We start from the raw sequence: 19,446 nt of genomic DNA on the forward strand, positions 1-19,446 counted from the left end.
CTTGTCATCGGGGAGGGCTTCCTGAAGGAGGTGAGCTCATGTGGGGCCTTGAATAATTTCATGCATTTGTTTAGCATTTATTTATCCAGCCTCTCTTGTGCACCAGACCTTGGGCTACAGAGATGAGTGATCCGGGGGTCTCAAACCTTCAAGTGTTCCCAGTAGGGGAAAGACATGGAAAATGCTAATTATTAATCCACAGGGATGAATTGCCATAGTTACAGAGGAGGTAGGAAGGACTGTGGGAGGAAATGAAGACCATCTTTGTCTAGAGATCTTGAGAATAAAAGGAATAGATGGTAGAGAGTAGAGGGAAGAGCCTTTGAGACAGAGGGAACAGCCTATGTGGAGCCTCAAGGGTGAAACAGGTTGGCCTTCGTGAAGGAGGGGAGTGGGTTGTGGCTGGCCGGTGCAGTGTGGCATGTTGCAAAGCCTCCCACATGCTTCAGCTCAGAGGAGGGCAGCCCTCGCAGGATCAAGGCCAAGTTCACGTTGCCTTAATTTTCCATACCTGTTCCTTCCTCTGCAAAATGGAGATAGTATAAGGTTGAGGAGATCACACCAGATGGTGCATATAAGCTTCCTGGCACAGTGTCTGACACAAAAGGCACGTGTTCAATGACTGTTAGCTATTCTTCGATCCTGATGTCACCCCAGCAAGAGAGGTCGGGGTTCTTATCATTATGTGGAGGTAAAACACTGAGGCCCAGAAGAAGACTTGCCCTGGGCCACAGGCCAGGTGCAGAGGTGGGACTTGAACCCAGGTCAGTTGCCTCCAAGTTTACTTCCTGTCCCACTGCTCTGCCCCCAAAGACAAACAGGGTCCACCGGGAGAGCTGCATGAACACTTAGACCTCAGGGACAGCAGAGTGGGCTAGGTATCTGTTCATGACTGTGACCGTGGGTGTGTATTCACTTGTGTGTGTGAGAGCATGGGTGTCCATTCATGGGGTAAGTCAGGATGGCTTGTGTATATGTATGTATGTATGTGTGTGTGTGCATGCATCTATGCATGGGGGAGGGGGGCATAGATGTCTGCGCCAAGGGTAAGTCTCCATGACTTGTGTATGTGTATATGAGCCTTGGGTGTCTCTGGCCTGTGTGTGTGTACCTGCTCCCCCTCTGGCTCCCCTCCTGTCCCCCCTGGGCAGCTGTGAGCTTGCCTTCAGAAGTCCATTGCGTCTCCAGCAGCTCCCCAGGGCATCCCAGCAGCTGCAGCCTGTTTGATTCTATTCATCTATAAATCATGGCTTGCTGAGGACATGAGGAGGAGTTGGGAGTTGGGGCAGAGTCCTGGCAAGGGATGGGGTCAGCTCTGCGGTTCATATCTGAAGCCTTGCCTGGCTTCCAGCTGTTGCCCTCCTCCCCCGCCCCCCCCATCATGCCTCAGCTCTCCCCATTCCTTGTTATAGGTGTGCACTGAGGTTTGCTCTTGTTAAGCCCTGGGCCAGGTCCTGGGGAAGGGGTCAGGAGGACACAGGATTGAGTGAGACATGACCCCTGGCCTCTGGTATCCTGGGAAAACTAAATGTGTTTTTAGTATTTCATTCACCACTCACTGAGGGCCAACTTCATGTCCCAGATGTCTCTAATGCAGGGCTCGATGTGGTAATATTATGATAATAGCTAGCATTTATTGCCTACTTATTCTGTGTCAGGCACTGTACTAAATGCATTGTATGTGTTAATTCCTTTAAACCTCACAATAGTCCTATGAGGCCTGTACTATTCTAGCCCCTGTTTATAGATGGGGAAACCAAGGCACACAGAATCAGAATTTGAGCCCAACAGTCTGGCCGCAGAGCCCTGGCACTTAATCACTGCACCCTAAAAGAAGAGTGCACACTCAGAGTGATGGGAGCTCAGAGGCAGGAGAAATTCCCACTGGGCGGATTGTGGAAGGCTTCCTGGAGGAGGTGCTTTTCATCTGGGTCTAGAAAAATCAGGACTTGTCAGGCAAAGATGGATATGGGAGAAGACCAGAATGGATCCTAGGGTGTGTATGTGTGTGTGTGTGTGTAAAAGAGAGAGGCTCTCAAACCCTCCCATCTCTTCTCTCCTATCTTGCTTGGGTGACAAGGGAGGTCACATATGCAAACACTGGGCATTCAGCAAATATTTACTGAGTACCTTGCATGCATTGGCCTGTCACAGAGACTATGGGAAAAAGCAAAACAGAAACAGCCCATTCCTTTATAGTCTGGTACACAGTAGGCACTTAATAAATGGTAGCCTCTATTATTATAATTACCCCTAGAGGCTTGGAATTCCTCCTCATGCATTCTTTCAACAAGCCTTTATCAAGCACCTACTATATGCCCAGCTGTCCTTGGTGCTGGGAAGACAGTGGTGAACAGGAGGTCCAGCCCCCTTCTTGTGGAGCTGATGTTCTAGAAGGGTAGACTGTGTGTGGACATCTTGTACACCTTCAGAGGGGACCACTTCCTCGAGCACACAAGTTTTATTTACCCTGAGAGCTCCCAGTGGGATGGCATGGTCAGGACCATGGTCTCTGCCCACAGCACCTGGCGAAGCCCACAGCACTCCACCAGATGGTCATCAATCCTGGGCTCTGACCCGTTGACATGGTGGCCACAGTCCTGGGCAGAGGGGCAGGGACGTGCCTGAGTTCACATCTCTCAACCTGGCACCCCTGGGGCTGGACCCCGAAGGCCTGGCTCTCCTTGTTCCTGGCTCACCCTGCCTCCCAGGTCTCCTGAAGTCATCTGTCTGCCCTTGTCTGTGTCTCACCCCTGGGACCCAGATGTCTCCTCTGCCCAAGGGTAGGTCGTGGAACTCAGCCCTGTCAAAAGTCTGACTAGGGCCGCATTATTTTGTTTCCCCAAATGTTAATATGCTGACGCTAAGGGGACTTGAAACCATGTATGTCATCGGGGGAAGGGTTAGAAGGGCCGGGGCGGCTTTGCCTGGAGAAGACCAGAAGGGGACATGAAAGCTGTCGGCGGGGATTTGGAGGCCTGTCATGCGGCAGAGGGAGCCGGCTTGTTCCCAGCAGCTCCGCAGGGCAGGCTTAGGATCTCAGGGGAAAGATCGAGGGAGACAGGCACAGCAGCCGTAGCTGCCAGTGCCCGTTCGTGGAGGGTCTGCCTCCTTCTGAAGCAGCTTCCTGTCCCTGGCAGAGCTGCCCAGGGGGTTTGTTCATTGATGGGACCTGACCTCCGAGGTCCCTTGCAGCCAGAGACACAATGACCCCACGCTCTGGGAATGGTTTCACTCTGGCTGGCAGGCAAGAGCATGCTTGCCCCCTTTGGTGGCAGTATCGCGTGCTGGTCAAGGGCGTTGTGCCGCTTGTTTGTGGTATCAATGCAGTTTTGCACTGGCAAGCATTTTGTTTTACCCTAGATTCAAGGGCTGTTCGAGGGTTGCTTGATGGGGGGCAGGGGGTAGGCAGGGAATCTTTGGGAGAGAGATCAGCTGTGTGGAAGATGATAGCATCCACACAGGCTGCAGGGGGTCCTAGGGTCACTGATCAAGGAGGGTTCAACTTTCCTTAGTGATATTTCCCTTTCTTCACATTGGACGTTCCATGATATGAAACAGGGAAATCAGGTTCTTTTGGTTGCAAACGGCTTGAGGGGACACAGCCCTATCTACTCAGCATCCATCTCTGTCTGTGGCCCCTGAGAAATCCCTGGGAACCCTAGGTGTTCCAAAAAACACACTTGGAAACCACTGATCACCCTCCTCTGTAGTGGGTGTGATTTCTGGGCAAAGAGTGTAGGCTCGAAGTCAGACTGGGTTTGAGCCCTCGCTCCAATACCTACTAGGTGAATGACCTTGGACAAAGTACTTGACCCCCTTTGTGCCTCAGTTTCCACGTCTGTAAGATGGGGACAATCTTAATGCTCCCCTCAGCTGTTGTGCGGACTAAGTTGTCACTGCATGTAGAACACCTTGAACACCTGTTCCTCATCAGAGCAAGGACAGGTCAGCTCTTCCACACAGGAGGGCACTGACATCTAACAGGCTGAGTGCCTTGCATCTGGTTAGTGGCCAGAATAGGGCTTCGGCCTCCTTCTCCCAGACTCCCAAGTTCGGTGCTTGCTCTGCATGCCCGCAGAATGCTGATTGCTTAAGACAGGTGTTTTCTGGATCTCTGGACCGTTCAGAGGGGCCACTGGCTTCTGGGATTGACAGGCTTTGTCCTCAGGGGCTCTTCAACTTACAGCACAGGTCAAGGAGCAGTTTTTGATAAGGACCTTGTTTGACAAAGAGAAAAGGGAGCTCCAGGGAGGTGACGCCGTGGAGAATTGCCCTGTGGCCAAGAGATGGGGGGCAGGGTGAGTGCAGAGAGGCACCAGAGCAGAGGAATCACCTGGAGTGTAATTGCCAACCACAGCTCCCAGCTCACGAGCTTGCTGACTCCTGCCTCTGATCCTGCTCTCCCCCCTGCTCAAAAACCTTCCATGGCTCCCACAGCCCACAAACACAAGGAGCCCCGCAGTGTGAAAGACAAAAGCCCTCTCCATCAGGCCCTACTCTCATTCCCAACCCAGCCTCCACCACTCCCTCCCCATCGCCTAGTCCAGATCTTCCAACAACATGCCTGACCCTTCTTCCCCTCTCACGCCTTTGCTCTTGCTGTTCCCTCTGCCCAGACTGTGCTGCCTTCACGTCCTGTCCTTCTCCCAGACCACACCAAATACCACCTCCTCGGGGAAGCCTTCCCAGATGGCTCCCTCGTCCAGCAATCACTTCTCCATCTGTGCTCCTGGAGCTCTCTGTATCGCTGAGAAAGAACCGACACTGCCAACCCTAATAATAATCCATATTTGCTCAGTCGCTTCAGCCGTGTTCAACTCTTTGCAGCCCCATGGACTATATAGCCCACCTCTGTCCATCGGATTCTCCAGGCAAGAATAATGGAGTGGGTTGCCATGCCCTTCTCCAGGGGATCTTCCCGACCCAGGGATCAACCTGCGGCTCCTGCATTGCAGGTGCTTTATGTACTGCTGAGCCACCGGGGGACCCCCATTCTGTATCTACTGAGTACTAACAGCAACCCCATGAGTGGGCACCATTATTATCTTCACTTTATTATTTTTTTTAATGTGGTGGTGGGGGATTAATTATTTTATTTTATTCTTTTGACCATGCTGCTCAGCATGCAGGATATTAGTTCCCCGGCCAGGGATCGGATCTGTGCCCCTGTGGTGGAAGCTCAGAGTCTTAACCACTGAACCACCAGGGATGTCGCCTGTCTTCACTTTGTAGGGAAAATGGAGACACTGAACGGTTAAGACACTTGTTCAAGGCCACCCAGCTATGAAGAGGCAGACTGTACTCACACCTGAGTCTGTTCTTGGGTCTTCTGGAGTCTTGAGCTTCAGCCTGGGTGTCAATCTGCCACTCCCTGGTTCTAGGACACATGATGTCCTAAGAACAATTAGCTGACTTCTCACCTGCCCCCTGGGCCTCAGGGTTGGTTCTTAATAGATGGTGGTTGAAGAAAGCTCAGCCCAAGGAGGGAATAACTTTATTTTAAAAAGTGAGTTCAGCAAAGGAAGGTCTGCTCTCCCAGCCCACACAGCACCCCACCCCCATACCCCCTGTGGGGGCAGGGGCAGCTCCCATGGAGAGAGCTGGAAAGAGCGCTGGCCCCATTCCCAGAAGCTATGACCGCATATCTCTTGACCACAGGCCTGAGTCTGGGGGCTTATGGTATTATGGTCCCTCCGTACCCCCTGGAGCCTGAAGGTTCAAGATGGAAGCCCCCCATCTGGCCTGAGAACCATGACACAGGTGGCCCCTCCAGCCTCAACAGAGCTGTGCTCCTCTGCTGGAGGGAGGGAAAGGCAGGACCACTTTCCCAGTGTCTGCAGGCTGTCCAGGCCAGAGCCCCTGGGTGCTGTGGACTCTGAGGTTGACAGTCACCTGGGTGCAGTGGCTTTCTGGGGGCCGAGGCCAGGGACTCAGGACAGGAGGAAGTGTAGATGACCTGGCATGTGGACACGGAGGGATCCGGGAAGTGTGGCCTTTCCCCACAGCTTGGAGACTCCAGAAGTTGGAGTGGGAGGGGTGGAGCCCAAGGGGGATTCTGAGGAGACCAGACAACAGGACCGGCTGCCCAGAGCGCTGGAGTCGTGGTGGGAGGCTGCCCAAGGGCCCTGAGCGCTGGAGCTGACCACTGGGCTCTCCTCCACGAGGCCCCACGGCAAAGCGACAGGGACCAGGCACCCAGAAGCTAAAACCGCAGGAACCAGGAGCAGACAGATATCTTCGACTCTTAATTACCACCATCACTGAAACCAAAAAGCCCACGCAGGCTCCTCTGTAAATAAACAGCGTCTCCTTGACTTGAAGATCCATCCGGGCGCACACATATTTACAGAGCACGTGTGATCTGTGCCGGTCTCTGTCGACTCACTCCCCTACACGATAATCTCTGGTCAAGTTTCGCCTTCCTTACATTTAGGTTTGAGCTCCTGTTCACAACCACCTGTGAGGAGGGAGGGAGGAGGGTTAATCCACATTTACAGCAGGAGAAACCTGAGCAGTTAAGTGACTAAAGCCGCATAGCTAGCAAGCAGTGGGATTTGCACAGAAACCTGGGCTTTGGCTCCCAGGGCAAGTCCATCAAGGTTCTCATCCTGGAAGCTTAGGGCCCCTGGGCTCTTAGGATGGAAGCTGCGGGGCACACCCTTCCCCACCCACCCCTGCCAGAAGCAGGCAGGGGCACTGTGAGCAACCAAGGCGATGCTGAGCTGGGGTGAGGGGGCTGGTGCGGGGAAGGACTGGAGGCAAGCCCTGGGACTAGGGCAGAGGAGGACAGGGTGTGCAGAGGTCAGTTGGGTGGGCTTCCAGCCCAAGAAAAGCTGAGCTAAAGGGGATGAGGACTGCTCAGGGGGTTCCAGATTCCTTCTTTGACTACCCATGTGGCTGGCACTTGCAGAGGGTCTGTGAGGGCCCATAGGGCACATGGCCTCAAAGGGGCTGTGGGAACTAACCCTTTTGGCAAATGAGGCTGCAGTTGTGGCTCAGAGTATGTGTGTGGGGCCAGGGGCGGGGTGCGGGTGGGGTTTGGAAGCATTCTTGGCAGAGGCTCTTTAAGAGGTACTTGAAAGCCCAGTGGGGGCTTCCCTGGCGGCTCAGACAGTAAAGAATCCACCTGCAGTGTGGGAGACCTGGGTTCCATCCCTGGGTTGGGAAGATCCCCTGGAGGAGGGCATGGCAGCCCACTCCAGTGTTCTTGCCTGGAGAATCCCATGGACAGAGAAGCCTGGCGGGCTACAGTCTATGGAGTCACAAGGAGTCAGACACGACTGAGCTTAGTCGCTCAGCACAGAAACCCCAGTGAGGTCTCCGTAGGTCAGGGGCACACTTGACCTCTCCCTTGGGGGGCATGAAGTTTCCGGGATGGGGAGTACCCCATGCAGGGTCCATGCAGTGAGGGACTGGGAGAGACCTACCAGAGGCGGCCATTTTACAGATAAGGAAAGGGAGGCGCAGAGAGAGGAAGAGACCACCCAAGGTGAGCCCTCAAAGCAGAGCTGAGTGTAGAACGTGGGGCGCACAGCTCCCAGTGTGGGTTCCGCGGCTGTTCTGGGGCGGGGCTCCGGGCTGCGGGAGAATGGCTGGCCTTGACCAGTGAGGGTCTGACCTGTGCATGTCCTCTCCAGGGGCGCCCACCCGCGATGTCCTGCTGGTCTCTGCCATCATCACCGTCAGCCTTAGCGTCACTGTCGTCCTCTGCGGCCTCTGCCACTGGTGTCAACGCAAACTGGTGAGGCTCCTCAGGGCCCCCGGGGGACGCGGCCTGGCCCTGCACCCCGCCCTCCTCAGTGACAGGCTCGTGAACGCTCTCAAGGGCGCTCGCCCACGGCCCATCTGCCCTCAGAGCCGGGCACACTTCCGTGGAAATTCACCCCGGCACTCTGTGTCTGCTGGGGTTTGATCCCATATGTCTGTGTGCACACCCAGAGCCACACACCTAGGCACACACTGGTAGACAGACAGGGGTCTCACGGGCTTTCGCACGCTCGTGACTACGCGCACACACGCCCCACTTCCCGCAGAAAGGACCGCAGGCACACACGCGCAGACTGAGAATGGAGACCCCCCCCCCCACCACCCAGCGCCGCGCGCCCCCGCCCCTCCGCCCGCGCGTTCCCGCCCCCACCCAGGGCTGGGCGTGGCCGAGCCGCGCCTCCTGTCCAATGAGAAGGCTCCGCCCGCCCCGCCCCGCCCTCTCCCCCAGCCCCCGCCCCGCCCCGCCCCCTCCCCCAGTGCCCGCCCATCCATCCTGGTTCTCCGGGGTTTGTACAGGCACAAACGGCTTCTTTTCATTTTTAACGAGGGCTGGGAAATTAACGAGCAGGATTAGGCCATCAATAAGTAACGAGACCGTCAGGAGGGACATTCATCACCGGAGGGCGCCGGGAGGGGGAGTCAGCCTGAATCACCCTCCTGCACCCCCGCAGCTCCCCAAGGGTGGCTGCCCTTGAGGCCGCCCCCACATCCCCCCTTCTGCTGCCCCAGTTTAGAAGTGCTGCGGGGTCTCTGAGGACTGCAGGGGGCACCCCCGGAGGTGGGCCCAGAGATGTCCCAGGTGTGGGGCGTTTCTGAGGCTTCTGTGAAGGGTCCCTGGCAGACACCTTCCATGCCCCAGATCAAGGATGGTGGGAGTGAGGGCAGGGTGCCACATTTTTCTCCCTGCCCGATCACAGAGGGGCAAGGGGCGGGGAGGGCTGTGGGCATGGGTACCATGTAGATGGGGGCTCCATGCCTCAGTCCTAATGAGGAGAAGGGACAGATACCCCTGGGGCCAGACCCAAGAGGCCAACATGCTCCCTTCAGGAAAGGCAAGCCCGGGCGTTGGGGGTGTTCTTTATCCTGGGATGTGCAGTTTCAGGCAGCCCTGCTCCCTGGGGAGGAGCCAGGGAGCAGGCCAACCCGGCCCCACGCGCGAGAGTGTGCGAGTATGTGTGTGTGACTCGGGCCCACTCCTTGCGTGCAGGTGCCAGGCTGGCTGCCCTGCATTGTTCCTGGATTTCCTGTCTCTGTGTCTGTCTCCGAATTCCAGGGGAGGGGGAGGAGGGGGCTTGGCCACGTGCCTGTGTGTGCCAGTGTCCTCGGAGGCCTGGGAGGGGTTGAGCCTGCGCTGCAGCCCTGTGCGTCTCGTTGCAGGGCCCCTCAGGCTGCCCATCTGTCTGTATTTGAAGGCAGGGGACTGTTGTATGAACAGGCACTGCTGGTGACCTTGAGTGGGGGGTCTTTTGTGCTGGGGGTGTCAATTTTGAGGACATTAGTGCTGTGTGCATGTGTGTGTGTGTGCTGCCCTGCATGGTGGGATGTGGATCATCTCATCACATCCCCATGTAAGTGCTGCAGTGTGTGTGTGTGCATGTGTGCGTGTGTCTGTGCGTGTGTGCGTATCTCTGTGTTTGTTGAGGGCCTCACCCCCACTCACCTGGGGACAGGAGTTCAGAGATGACAGCTTTTGTAGCAGGTGGGGGGGCTGTCACTGCAGGAAGTGCCTTGGGAAGCTGAGAGCTGCAGAGCCTTCCCTGGCCCAGCCCCTCCTCCCAGCCTCCAGCCAGGAGCTTCCTCCAGGGTCCAGACCAGACCGGCACGTGTCCCTCTTTGACTTGATCCTCTGAGCTGCTGCTAGAACATTACTTTGCCGAGGACTCCCCAGTGCTGCCTCCCCTTCCCCCCTGCCCCTCCACCCAGGTCTCAGAAGCCAGGGAGCTTTTTGTCCAGATTGCCTCCATGTTCCACGGAAGGGGCTTTCAGCTGCACCCACCCCCACCCCCACACAGTTGCTGGGCTCTCCTTGCCTGCTTGTCCCCTCAGCAGCAGTGATGTGATACCTGACAGCCCAGATCCCATTTCCAAACATTAATAACTTCCTTAATCTCCAGCTGGCTTTTTCCGGATCAGCCTGGCCAACCCCCTCCCTGCTAAGCAGGCTGGGGGGATCAGGCTCCTTTGGAGCCACCTAAGTCTCCAGTGGGGGGGGCTTCTTAAATGGCGCTAGTGGTAAAGAATCCACCTGCCAATGCACCAGACACCAAGAGACCCTGGTTTGATCCCTGGGTCGGGAAGATCCCCTGGAGAAGGAAATGACAACCCACTCCAGTATTCTTGCCTGGGAAATCCCATGGACAGAGGAGCCTGGTGAGCAGGAGTCCATGGGGTTGCAAGAATGCGCCATGACTGAGCACATATCAGCAGCAATGTCTCCAGGGCCCCAGCTGGGGTTCCTCTCTTTGCCCCATTTACTTCCCCCTGACCCCTAAAGCAAGTCCTACCTCGGTTCCTGTCCCCCATATGCCCCAGCTCCTCTACAAAAGGATCGTTGCAGCTGGAGGGGAAGCTTCCCTGAGCTATGGCAGGAAGGGAGGCAGGCAGAAGCTTCCAGAACACCCTGGGTGAGCCAAGTGCTTGGGCTTGGGGCAGGGGCAACAGACCAGTCTTAGAAGAGGGTGCTGAGCAGAGCAAGTTCCCTGAAGACCAGGAAGAAAGAGGAGAAGGGGTGAGGGGTAGGGTGGGGACCACCAGCAGATGCTCCCTGCCCCAGGCCGCCTGAACAGCTGGAGAACCGCGGGGTCGGAGCTTCAGACTGAGAGTCCTGCTCATGAAGGGCCCTGGGCCACCAGAGAGGTGCTCCAGGCTCCTCACCTTCCCAGGTGGAACTAGGAATTGTTTGGGGCTTGAACTTCTGGGTGGACAATGGGAGGGACCAGAGCTGAGCTGAGAGAGGGCAGCTTTTGTGGACCCAAGGGATCCAACAGCTCTGGTTTTGTTTTTCTTTTTTTAACTCTTTGGGTTCTGGCTCAGAGCATCAGCCTGAGGCTGGGACGCCAGAGTGGGTGGGGTACCACACCAAGTCCCAGAGCCCACACAGTCCCTGCCACTGGGGGGCTACCTTCCCAGGGCTGGGAGCTGAAGTAGGTAAAGAGAAACACTAAAGCCGTGATGAGAACCTTGAAGGGTGAGGGACGGGGGCTCATCCGGGGATGCCACACCATTTCAGGAAGGAGGATGGGAGGCCGGAGAGGGTGAGGGACAGGGGTGCTGGGCGTGGCATGAGGCCCCTCCCCCAGCCCCACCCCCCTTCCTGCGAGCTCCGCTGTTGTTGGCCCTCAACAGGCAGCTCCGGTCCCGGGAAGGGGCTGCAGCTGGCAGGAGCGTCGGGGAACACGGCTGTGCGGCTTTTATTTTGCTTTAGGGAGAATGGAATAATTGACTGTTGTGGCTATGGTCTTGGCGCGCATGACGGGATGTTGGGGAAATGTATGCCTGCTTTTGTGTGTGTGTGTGTGTGCGCGCGCGCGCACACGCGTGCATACGTGCGTGTACGCGTGTGTATGTGTCCCTGTCCCTATTCCGCTGGGCAGGGACAGGCCAGTGCCCAGTGGGTGACAGCCCCAGCCCCTGCACTCCCCCTTCCCTGCCCAGGCCCGTGGCCCCTGGGTGCGCGTGAGGACGATCGGTGGCCGCCAGGAATGTTAATGGTGCCGCGCTCTGCAGGAGCTAAATTTAGACACCCAAACCGAGAAGGTGAATGGTGCTCACCTTCCCAGCAGCAGGCCCAGTCACCGCTGCAGCTGTGGCCCTTGCTCCAGCCAGGGGACCTGGCGTGCCCACCCCGTGCCCGTCATCCTGCCCGGCCCAGCCCTCCACTCATGCTGGTTGAGGACCTCTAAGCGGCTGAGCCTGGCCGCCCCCAGCCCCAGAGTCCGTGGGCAGCCCTGCTTCCTCCCTACAGTGGTGGGTCCTCAGGCCCAGAGGCCCCAGGCCCCTCACGGGCCCAGAGCAGAAGCGCCTCAAGGAGCCCCCAGACAGTAAGGGACGCGGCCCAGCAGGACTAGGCACGGGCCTTCTCCCCGCCCCCACTGCTCACGTTACTGGCCACTGCCAACCTTGCCCTGCAGGATGCCACCCCCACCATCTGGGGGCAGTGACGTGGCCCGCGTGACGTGGCCAGGCGCCTGAGAGCCGTCTGTCCATGGCAGAGGGAGATATGTTTCTGGGAGCCGAGCCAGAGCCCCAGGAGACAGGCAGGCGGGAGGGGCCTCATCCCCGGGGGTCAGGGATGCGGTGCAGGTCAAAGGGGCGGGGCATGGGGCCCAGGAACTGCCAACTGGGGAGCAGGGATGGGTGGGGGCCGGCACCCCCGGCTGGTGGCACCTCACACGTTGGCCCTGGCCCTAGCCGCCGAGGCTGGGTTCCCATCCACTCCCCTCCCCGCTGGGACCTTGCTCTGGGGAGGCAGGGAGAGTCCAGGTCCTGTCTCCCAGGAGTGACCCTGGTGCTGTCTCCACAGGGCAAACGCTACAAGAACTCCTTGGAGACGGTGGGCACGCCAGACTCAGGGCGTGGGCGCAGTGAGAAGAAGGCCATCAAGTAGGTGCCAGGCTTCGAGTCTGGGGTGGGGCACGCAGGCAGTCCAGGCGGGAGGAGGCCCCCGGGTGTGGTCACACACAGTTTCCCCCTTACACCTGGGTGCCGTTCTCTCTCCGCCGCCCCCACCCCCATATACGCCCTCCCAGCGCCTCAGAGTGACTCCAGGGCTCCGCCTTCTCTACCCATGCCTCCCAGAACCCTCTGAAGGCTCCAGGTCCCCCAGCCCCAGCCCTATCTCTGGCTGCCTCCTCCCTCAACCCACATACTGGGTGCTCCATCAACCTGCACATCCCACATGTGGTCCCCAGCCCTGCCTGACTCCCCTGCACCTCCAAGCTCCTCTCCCAGCTGGGGAGCCCCTCTATTGGGGGGGTGGAGGGGGCTCAGACCCCACCCATGTTCTGAGGGTCACCTGGAAGGAGAACAGACAAGAACCCTGGGCACCCCGGCAGAACCCAGTGCTGGGCAGCTCTTGGAAGCAGAGCGATGGGGGAGGTCTCCCTGGTCACACCTGGTCCCCACTGCACGTCTTGCTGCCCCGACTCTGCAGGTTCCCCCATTTGGCTCTGCGATCCCTCTTCAAGTGGGCAGGTCTGCCTTGCCCTGCAGACCACTCCTGAGGGTCACTGGGGACACTGGGATAAACTCCCAACCCCGCCACTGGGGACTCTAGAAACTGGGTGGGGGGGAGACCTCTTCCTAGAGGACTTTCTGCCCTCTAGCCCAATGGATTGCCCTCTTCCTCTCTGCCTAGCCCCGGCCTTCGCTGAGAGGTGGCTGGGCACCCTTCCATCTTAGCCTGCCAGGACCGAGCCTGCCAGCCAAGGGCTCTGACTGGAAGCGGGGCCTCCCCCAGCCCTCCCTGCCCAACTCAAGGCCCCACTGCTCCTGCTCACGCCTCCCCTCCTGCCCTCCCCCTGGTCCATCTTCCTCTCTCCCTCCTTCCCCCACCCCCCGCCCTGCTCCTGAGGGCTCCCTCCCTGCCCTTCCTCAGGCCCCCCTCCTCTTTTTTCATCTCTTGCTCTGACCCTGTTTGGGGCCTTCACAGAAGCTGTGGGTGTGTGTCTGTGGGGGGGCGGGTAAGTGGAGGGGTGGGCCAGGCTGAGGTTGGGGGTGGGGAGGAGGCTCGGGAGGAGGCTGCCAGGAGCCTTTGAAGCTGGGTTTGGTTGCACACTCTCCAGTCTTCAAAGCTGAGAGCTGGCAGGTCTCAGGGGCTGTTGCAAGAGCCCAGGCCCCAGGCTTTCGGAAGGAGGGGAGGGACCATGTGGGGGAGCACGGGTCCAACCCAGCTCCTGTGCAGCCTCCAGGCGCGGACTCCAATTGCCTCTGTAGCCACAGTCTGGGCCAGGGGGCCTGTCTCTGCCAGGGTGACCATCATCTTCCTGGATAAGGGTGTGTGTGTCCCAGATAGTCCTAGAAAGGGCCATGAGAGGAGATGGGATTCCGACAGCGGGGAGAGTAGGCATCAGGGTGGGCAGCAGGCTCTGTGGGCTGGGACAGGGTCCACAGGTATCAGACCCTCTACCCCAGGCGAAGGAAGCCACATTTCATGGCTACATGCCCCCCGGTCCCTAGCCTTTGGTTTTTGCCTGGGCCCAAGCCAGTGGGCTCTCCTGGCGGCTCTGACAGTAAAGAATCCGCCTGCAATGCGGGAGATCTGGGTTCGATCCCTGGGTTGGGAAGATCCCCTGGAGAAGGGAGTGGCAACCCGTTCCAGTATTCTTGCCTGGAGATTTCCGTGGGCAGAGGAATCTGGCAGGCTACATGGGGTCACAGAGAGTCGGACAGGACTGAGTGACTAACACACACACACAAAGCCAGTGGGGCGGCAGGAAGCAGGGTTTACCTGCTGCACAATCTCCCCGTGGGCTTGGGACCTCCTCCCAAAGGATCGTGTTAGCAAGGGTTCCGAGAAGCTGCATCCTTTAATAGCTGTTTTTCAAACTGTTAATAGTGTTTCTCAAGCCGTGTTCCTCAGAGCACTCGTGCCCCTGTAAAAGATTGATAGTGATCCCATGGATCCAGGGGTCCGTGACCAACTAAGTCTGGGAAACACTGATGTGCGTGGGTACGTTAAAGTCCCTGAGAAGCCTTGCAGTAAAGGAATCAGTGTTTTGCAGACTGCTTTAATGAAAGAGCCTCTTTTCTGGTACTACCACGTACAACCTGAGGGACTATGGGGCTTCTTGGAACACAGCAGAGGAGGCCAGCCTGGCAGTGATGACCCCGGGTGGATCTTTCTCTCCAGGACCCTGGGTGGGATGGGCCTCAATTTTGGAGATCTGGAGGGGACAGAGGAACAAAGGCCTTCCAGCTGTTCCATTGCTCTGTTACACTAGGGGAGAGAACCAGAGCACGTCTCTCGCAGAGTAGGGAATAGGGTCTTCTGTGGGGGGAACCTCCCCGGGGAGTCCCCCACCACCACTAGGGTTCCCTCCCAGTGGCCTCCCTTGCTTCTCCCACCCCTGGCCCCCGCTGCCCCCCTGAGCTGGCTGAGGGCTTGGGCCTTGGACCCTGCGTCCAGAATTCCCTGTGAGACATTTCCAAGGCACACTCTGGACTGGCCGAGACTCTCCATACCAGGGAGGCCCAAGGGAGACCTGCCTGCCCACCCTCAGGCCCGGGGCGCTGTCTCCTCCTGGCCTGGGGAGACTTCTCAGCTCTGCTTCCTCTTTTTCTCCTTTGTTCCTCTATCCTCAGGGGTTGTGCCTCCTGGCAGTGTCCCCCCTCCGCCCCAAACAGGGCCCTCAGCTTGGCCTTGAGCAGTGGCAGGCCTAGGCAAACACCACGCCCACCCCTGGCACGCCTCCCCAAGCCCCTTGCCGTCGATGCCTTCCTGAGGGCTCAGATGTGACTCCTTTCTGGAATGTTCCTTTGGCCTGGGGGTTGCCCTCCCCTCCCTGTGCTCCAGTTCTGCTCTTGGGGGGCTTCCCAGGAACCCGACAAGCTGGTGGAACCCCTGGTCTTCGACTCCCGGGTTTTCCAGGCCACGCCTCCTGCCGAGGCTTCTGCTGCCCACCACCAAGGGAGCAGAGGAGGCCAGGGGGACCTGGGGCCAGTGGGAGGGAGAGAGACCAATCAGGAGAGGGCCTGTCCCCAGAGTGGCTCCCTTAAGTAGATAGAAGGGCGGGGAATTTCAAGTCTTCCAGAACTGGGGCCTCGACCCCAGCCTGGGAATGCTGATGGCCCAGTGTTTGCTGCCAACCTTCCAGTTTGACTAGGCAGGGAAACCAAGGCCAGGAAAGGGGGCACCTAGCGGGTAGGCAGCAGGGTCTGATCTACTTTGCAGTCATTTCCAGCCAGAAACCAGCACACCCCGTCCTCCTCCCTGTCCCCATGCCATCAGCATCCCACCCCAGGCTGCGTCCCGGCCCCTCCTCCCCCCACCTCCTCGCTCACCATCTTTCTCTCTCCCACCAGCTTCCGGGGTGCAAGGCTCCAGTCTGCCCGCCTGCAGCTCGCCTCCTTTCACCGACCTCTCCCGCCCTGGAGGGTGTGTGTGTCTGTGTGTGTGTGAGCGCGGTGTGTGTGCGTGCACATGTGCGTGGGCCGCCCGCCTCTCTTCCTCCCGCAGGCGCCGACCCCCCACCCGCCCCACCCTCAGTTCCCCGCCAGGGGGGCCCGGCCCTTCTGCCCACACGGGACTTGGGCGGTTCTTGTTTCTTCTTGTATCTCCCTGTTTTCTCCCCTCTCTCTCTGCCCCTCCAGTGATCTAGACAGAGACTTTTGGAATAACAATGAGAGCACAGTGCAGCAGAAATGGAGCTCCTACCCTCCCAAGGAGTTTATTCTAAACATTTCACCCTACGCCCCTTATGGCGACCCACGACTGTCCCTCAAGTGAGTGACTTTACCTGGTTTGATCATATGTACCCACTACCCTCGCTCGCCCTCCCTCCCCCTCCCGGCCCCCCCCCCACCTCCCCACCCCTGCACCCCATGGGCAGGCTGACCATGGAGACGAGCAACCCCTCCTGCCCCCCCCCGACCCCCGCCTGCCTGCCCCTCTCCCTTCCCGTCCCCCAGGGCCAGCCACCAGGAGCGCCCCCCACCCCACTCCGCAGCCACACCCGGCCCCCCAGATGGTCCCCACGGCCCCCACCCCCTCTGTGCAGTCAGGATGGGGTTGCCCGTTTGGTTTTTTTTTGGTTCCCCCCCTCTCTCGGTGTGGCTCGCTTTTTCCTCCCTGCTGTGTGCTGCTGCCCTGGCTGCTCCGGTTGGTGGTCGGTGGTCTCTCGTGGAGGTGGTGGCGGTGATGGTGGTGATGAACTCTGACTAACACGGCTTTCTCTCTCTCCCTGCCTTGGGGCCTCCTGGCCTGGACAGCCCGCTCTTCCTCCGTCGTTAACCCTCCGTTGTCCTGTGGGATAGACTTGGAGGTGGCTGCCCTCCCCCACCCCCGCCGCCCGGGCCCCAGGCGGTGGGGAGGGGCCCCCCTCCGTTGTCGTGGTGCGTTGTTCTCCGACCCCCAGCCCGCCCCGTCCCCTCTCTCCTCTCTGCAGGCTCCGCTGGTGACCCATTTGCAGTGCTGACGTCTCTCTCTCTCTCTCTGTCTGTCTCTTGTCTGTCCGTCTCTCTGTCCTCCTCCTCTCTCACTGCCTCTTTCTTCCTTTTATCTGTCGTTGTTTCTCCTACTCTGACACCCCTGCCCCCACCCCCGTGTGGCCTGCCCTCTACCCCACCGCCACCCCCGGTTGCCCCTCTGGCCCGGCTGCCTCATGGTCCATACGTCCAGTGGCACCCTTCTGGCGGGCGCCAAAGTGGCCGCCGCGGCGGGGCTGGCGGTGGAGCGGGAAGGCCGGCTGGGGGAGAAGCCGGCAGCGGCGCCGCCACCCGGAGAGGACGCCTTGAGAAGCGGCGGGGCTGCCCCCAGCGAGCCGGGCAGCGGTGGCAAGGCGGCGGGGAGAGGCCGCTGGCGGACGGTGCAGAGCCACCTGGCCGCCGGGAAGCTCAACTTGTCCAAGTGAGTGATGGCCCCACGGCCGCCGGAGCCGTGAGCTCAGGCCTGCCCCCCCATCTCCGCCCCCCCCCCCCGCCAGTGTGGACAGTGGGACCCCTGGCATGCCCGCTGCTGCCCCCAGAGGTGCCGTCCTCGGCCCCTGGCTCATCCCATCCCTTCACGAAACTCCCATCGTCCTTGCCACCGGCACAACTGACTCAGCCATGCACCGTGCATCTCAGCCTCCGGTTGCCACCCCCATCCGTTTCTCTCTTTGCCAGCGACCAGGTCATTTCATTTTCTGCCCCCAGGGCAGCTTCATTTCAGCCCTTGGGTCATCCCATCCTCTTTGACTGGCTGCCCCATCTCGACCTCCATGGGCACCAGGCCACAATTGTTAGCCACCGGACCATCCATCCGTGGGGAGCTGGCCCAGCCTCAGCCTGTTTTCTGCTGCTCATCTGCCACCGGGCCTTCCCTCTTGCAACCAGCACAAAGCTCTAGACCCAGAGGTCGAGCCATTTCATCTTGACCATCAGGTGACTCCATTGGCTTATCCCAGTCTTGCTTGTACCATGACACCATTTGTTCCTTGGGCCCGCTGTGAGCAGCTGGGAGGTCCCCATTGGCTCATCCCTGTCGGCTGTCCCGGTCTTGGTCAGTGACCTGTCCCACTCTCAGCTGCTGGGACTGGATGTTCTTGGAGATTGGGTTGTTGAGTCCCCAGCTAACTTCTCTTTTCTGATGCGGGTGGTCTGGATGTCAGACAGAAGAGCCGTTTCCCTTTTAATAACTTCTGAGCTAGCCAAACAGTCAGTCCAGTCCCCGCCCCAGGAGCAACAGACATAGGGTGGGCCTCTATTCTCTGCAGATATTAAGTTCCTCCCTCCCCCCATGGGGCAGCCTTATTCTCATCTTGGCTCTTAGAAGCTTCCATTTCCCCACAGCTAAGCCTCCCAAGCTCTAAATCCTTTGAACTATGACCGTTCTCACCTACTGGGATGTAGGTTCCATTTTCAGCTTTTAGAACCGCCTCGTTCCCAGCTAATGCAGGAGCCTCTCACTTAGAAGGCCAACAGCCCTGACCCCTTCTTGGTGGTCGGGCCAGTTCTCTTCAGCAAACCTGTGGCTCCCGCCAACGGGACCACTGAGGACCACCACGTTGAGACCTCGTGTGCTCATCGGCCTGAAGGAGCACGAGCCGATGTGCCCCCTAACGTGGAGCCTCAGGAAGGCCCCAGAGGGAAGCCCCACCATCCTTCAGAGAGCCAGGCCCAGCGCCCCGCCCTCTCAGAGTTACTCCGGCCACAGACTCTAGGCTGGCTGAGGCCTCCATGCCCTCCGCTGGCTCCAGGCCTGGAGGAACCGATGTTAGTTTCCCTGTGACTGAGAGGTTGTAAATTGGACTAATTCTGGATGTGATAGAAAACCAAAATGAGGTCAGTGAGGAGGAGGAGGCGGCCACCCCGGTGCCGGCCTCCCGGCTCCTTAGCCTGCCCCCGGGGAGTGTGGGCCCACCCAGCCAGCCAGGCCAGGGCCTGCCCCTGGGGATCACCCCGATGCCAGGCCTGAGCCAGGCGAGGCTGCCGCCCCTGCCAAGACCCCAGCTGAAGCCATATTTTGCTTTTCTCTTTCTTCCTTCCTTTCTGTCCTTTCTTTCTTTCTCTCTCTCCTTTTCTTTCTTAACTTTCTCTCTTTATTCTTCTCTGGCTTTCTGTCCCTCTTCTCGCTTTCTCTCTCTCAGCCCACAGGGGCAGCCTAACTGTTGTCCTTTTGGTTCCCAGGGTGGGCTCAGGGGGTGAGCCAGGCTGCCTGGTTGTGGTGGTGAACGTGGCTCCGAGGGCCCCGGGGCCTCCCTAGGGCAGCTCAGGGCGGGGGCGGGGAGGGGGTGTCCCATCCGCCCTGTGGCCCCAGACTAGGAGGTGGCAAGCTATCTCTCTAAGAGATCTGATAGGAGATAGGCTTTGCAAGTCAGGTAGTCTCTTTTATGACTACTCAGTCCCGCTTTTGCCGCCCCAAAGCTGCCATAGACAACATGTAAATGAATGCCAGTGGTTGCATTCCAGTAAAACTTTATTCACGAAAACAAGTGGCGAGCCACATTTGCCCCACAGGCCAAATGACTAAATGAAATG

The 19,446-nt window shown here is 58.8% G+C and overlaps 1 protein-coding gene across 7 annotated transcripts in view; it reads left to right on the forward strand.

Annotated features, from left to right (window-relative positions):
- SYT7 (synaptotagmin 7) overlaps window positions 1-19,446 on the forward strand; it is a 62,801-nt gene that overhangs the window by 17,881 nt on the left and 25,474 nt on the right. For 4 of the 7 annotated variants that reach the window (XM_043872032.1, XM_043872037.1, XM_043872052.1 and 1 more), the window contains exons 2-5: window positions 7,641-7,744; window positions 12,293-12,372; window positions 16,081-16,212; window positions 17,108-17,335. In XM_043872032.1, coding sequence (XP_043727967.1) covers window positions 7,641-7,744; window positions 12,293-12,372; window positions 16,081-16,212; window positions 17,108-17,335 — 544 coding nt within the window. The remainder of the gene's footprint in view (window positions 1-7,640; window positions 7,745-12,292; window positions 12,373-16,080; window positions 16,213-17,107; window positions 17,336-19,446) is intronic. The other 3 variants (XM_043872044.1, XM_043872078.1, XM_043872086.1) reach the window with 2 other exon arrangements.

Source organism: Cervus elaphus, chromosome 2, assembly GCF_910594005.1.
Source record: "Cervus elaphus chromosome 2, mCerEla1.1, whole genome shotgun sequence".
Lineage (NCBI taxonomy): Eukaryota > Metazoa > Chordata > Mammalia > Artiodactyla > Cervidae > Cervus > Cervus elaphus.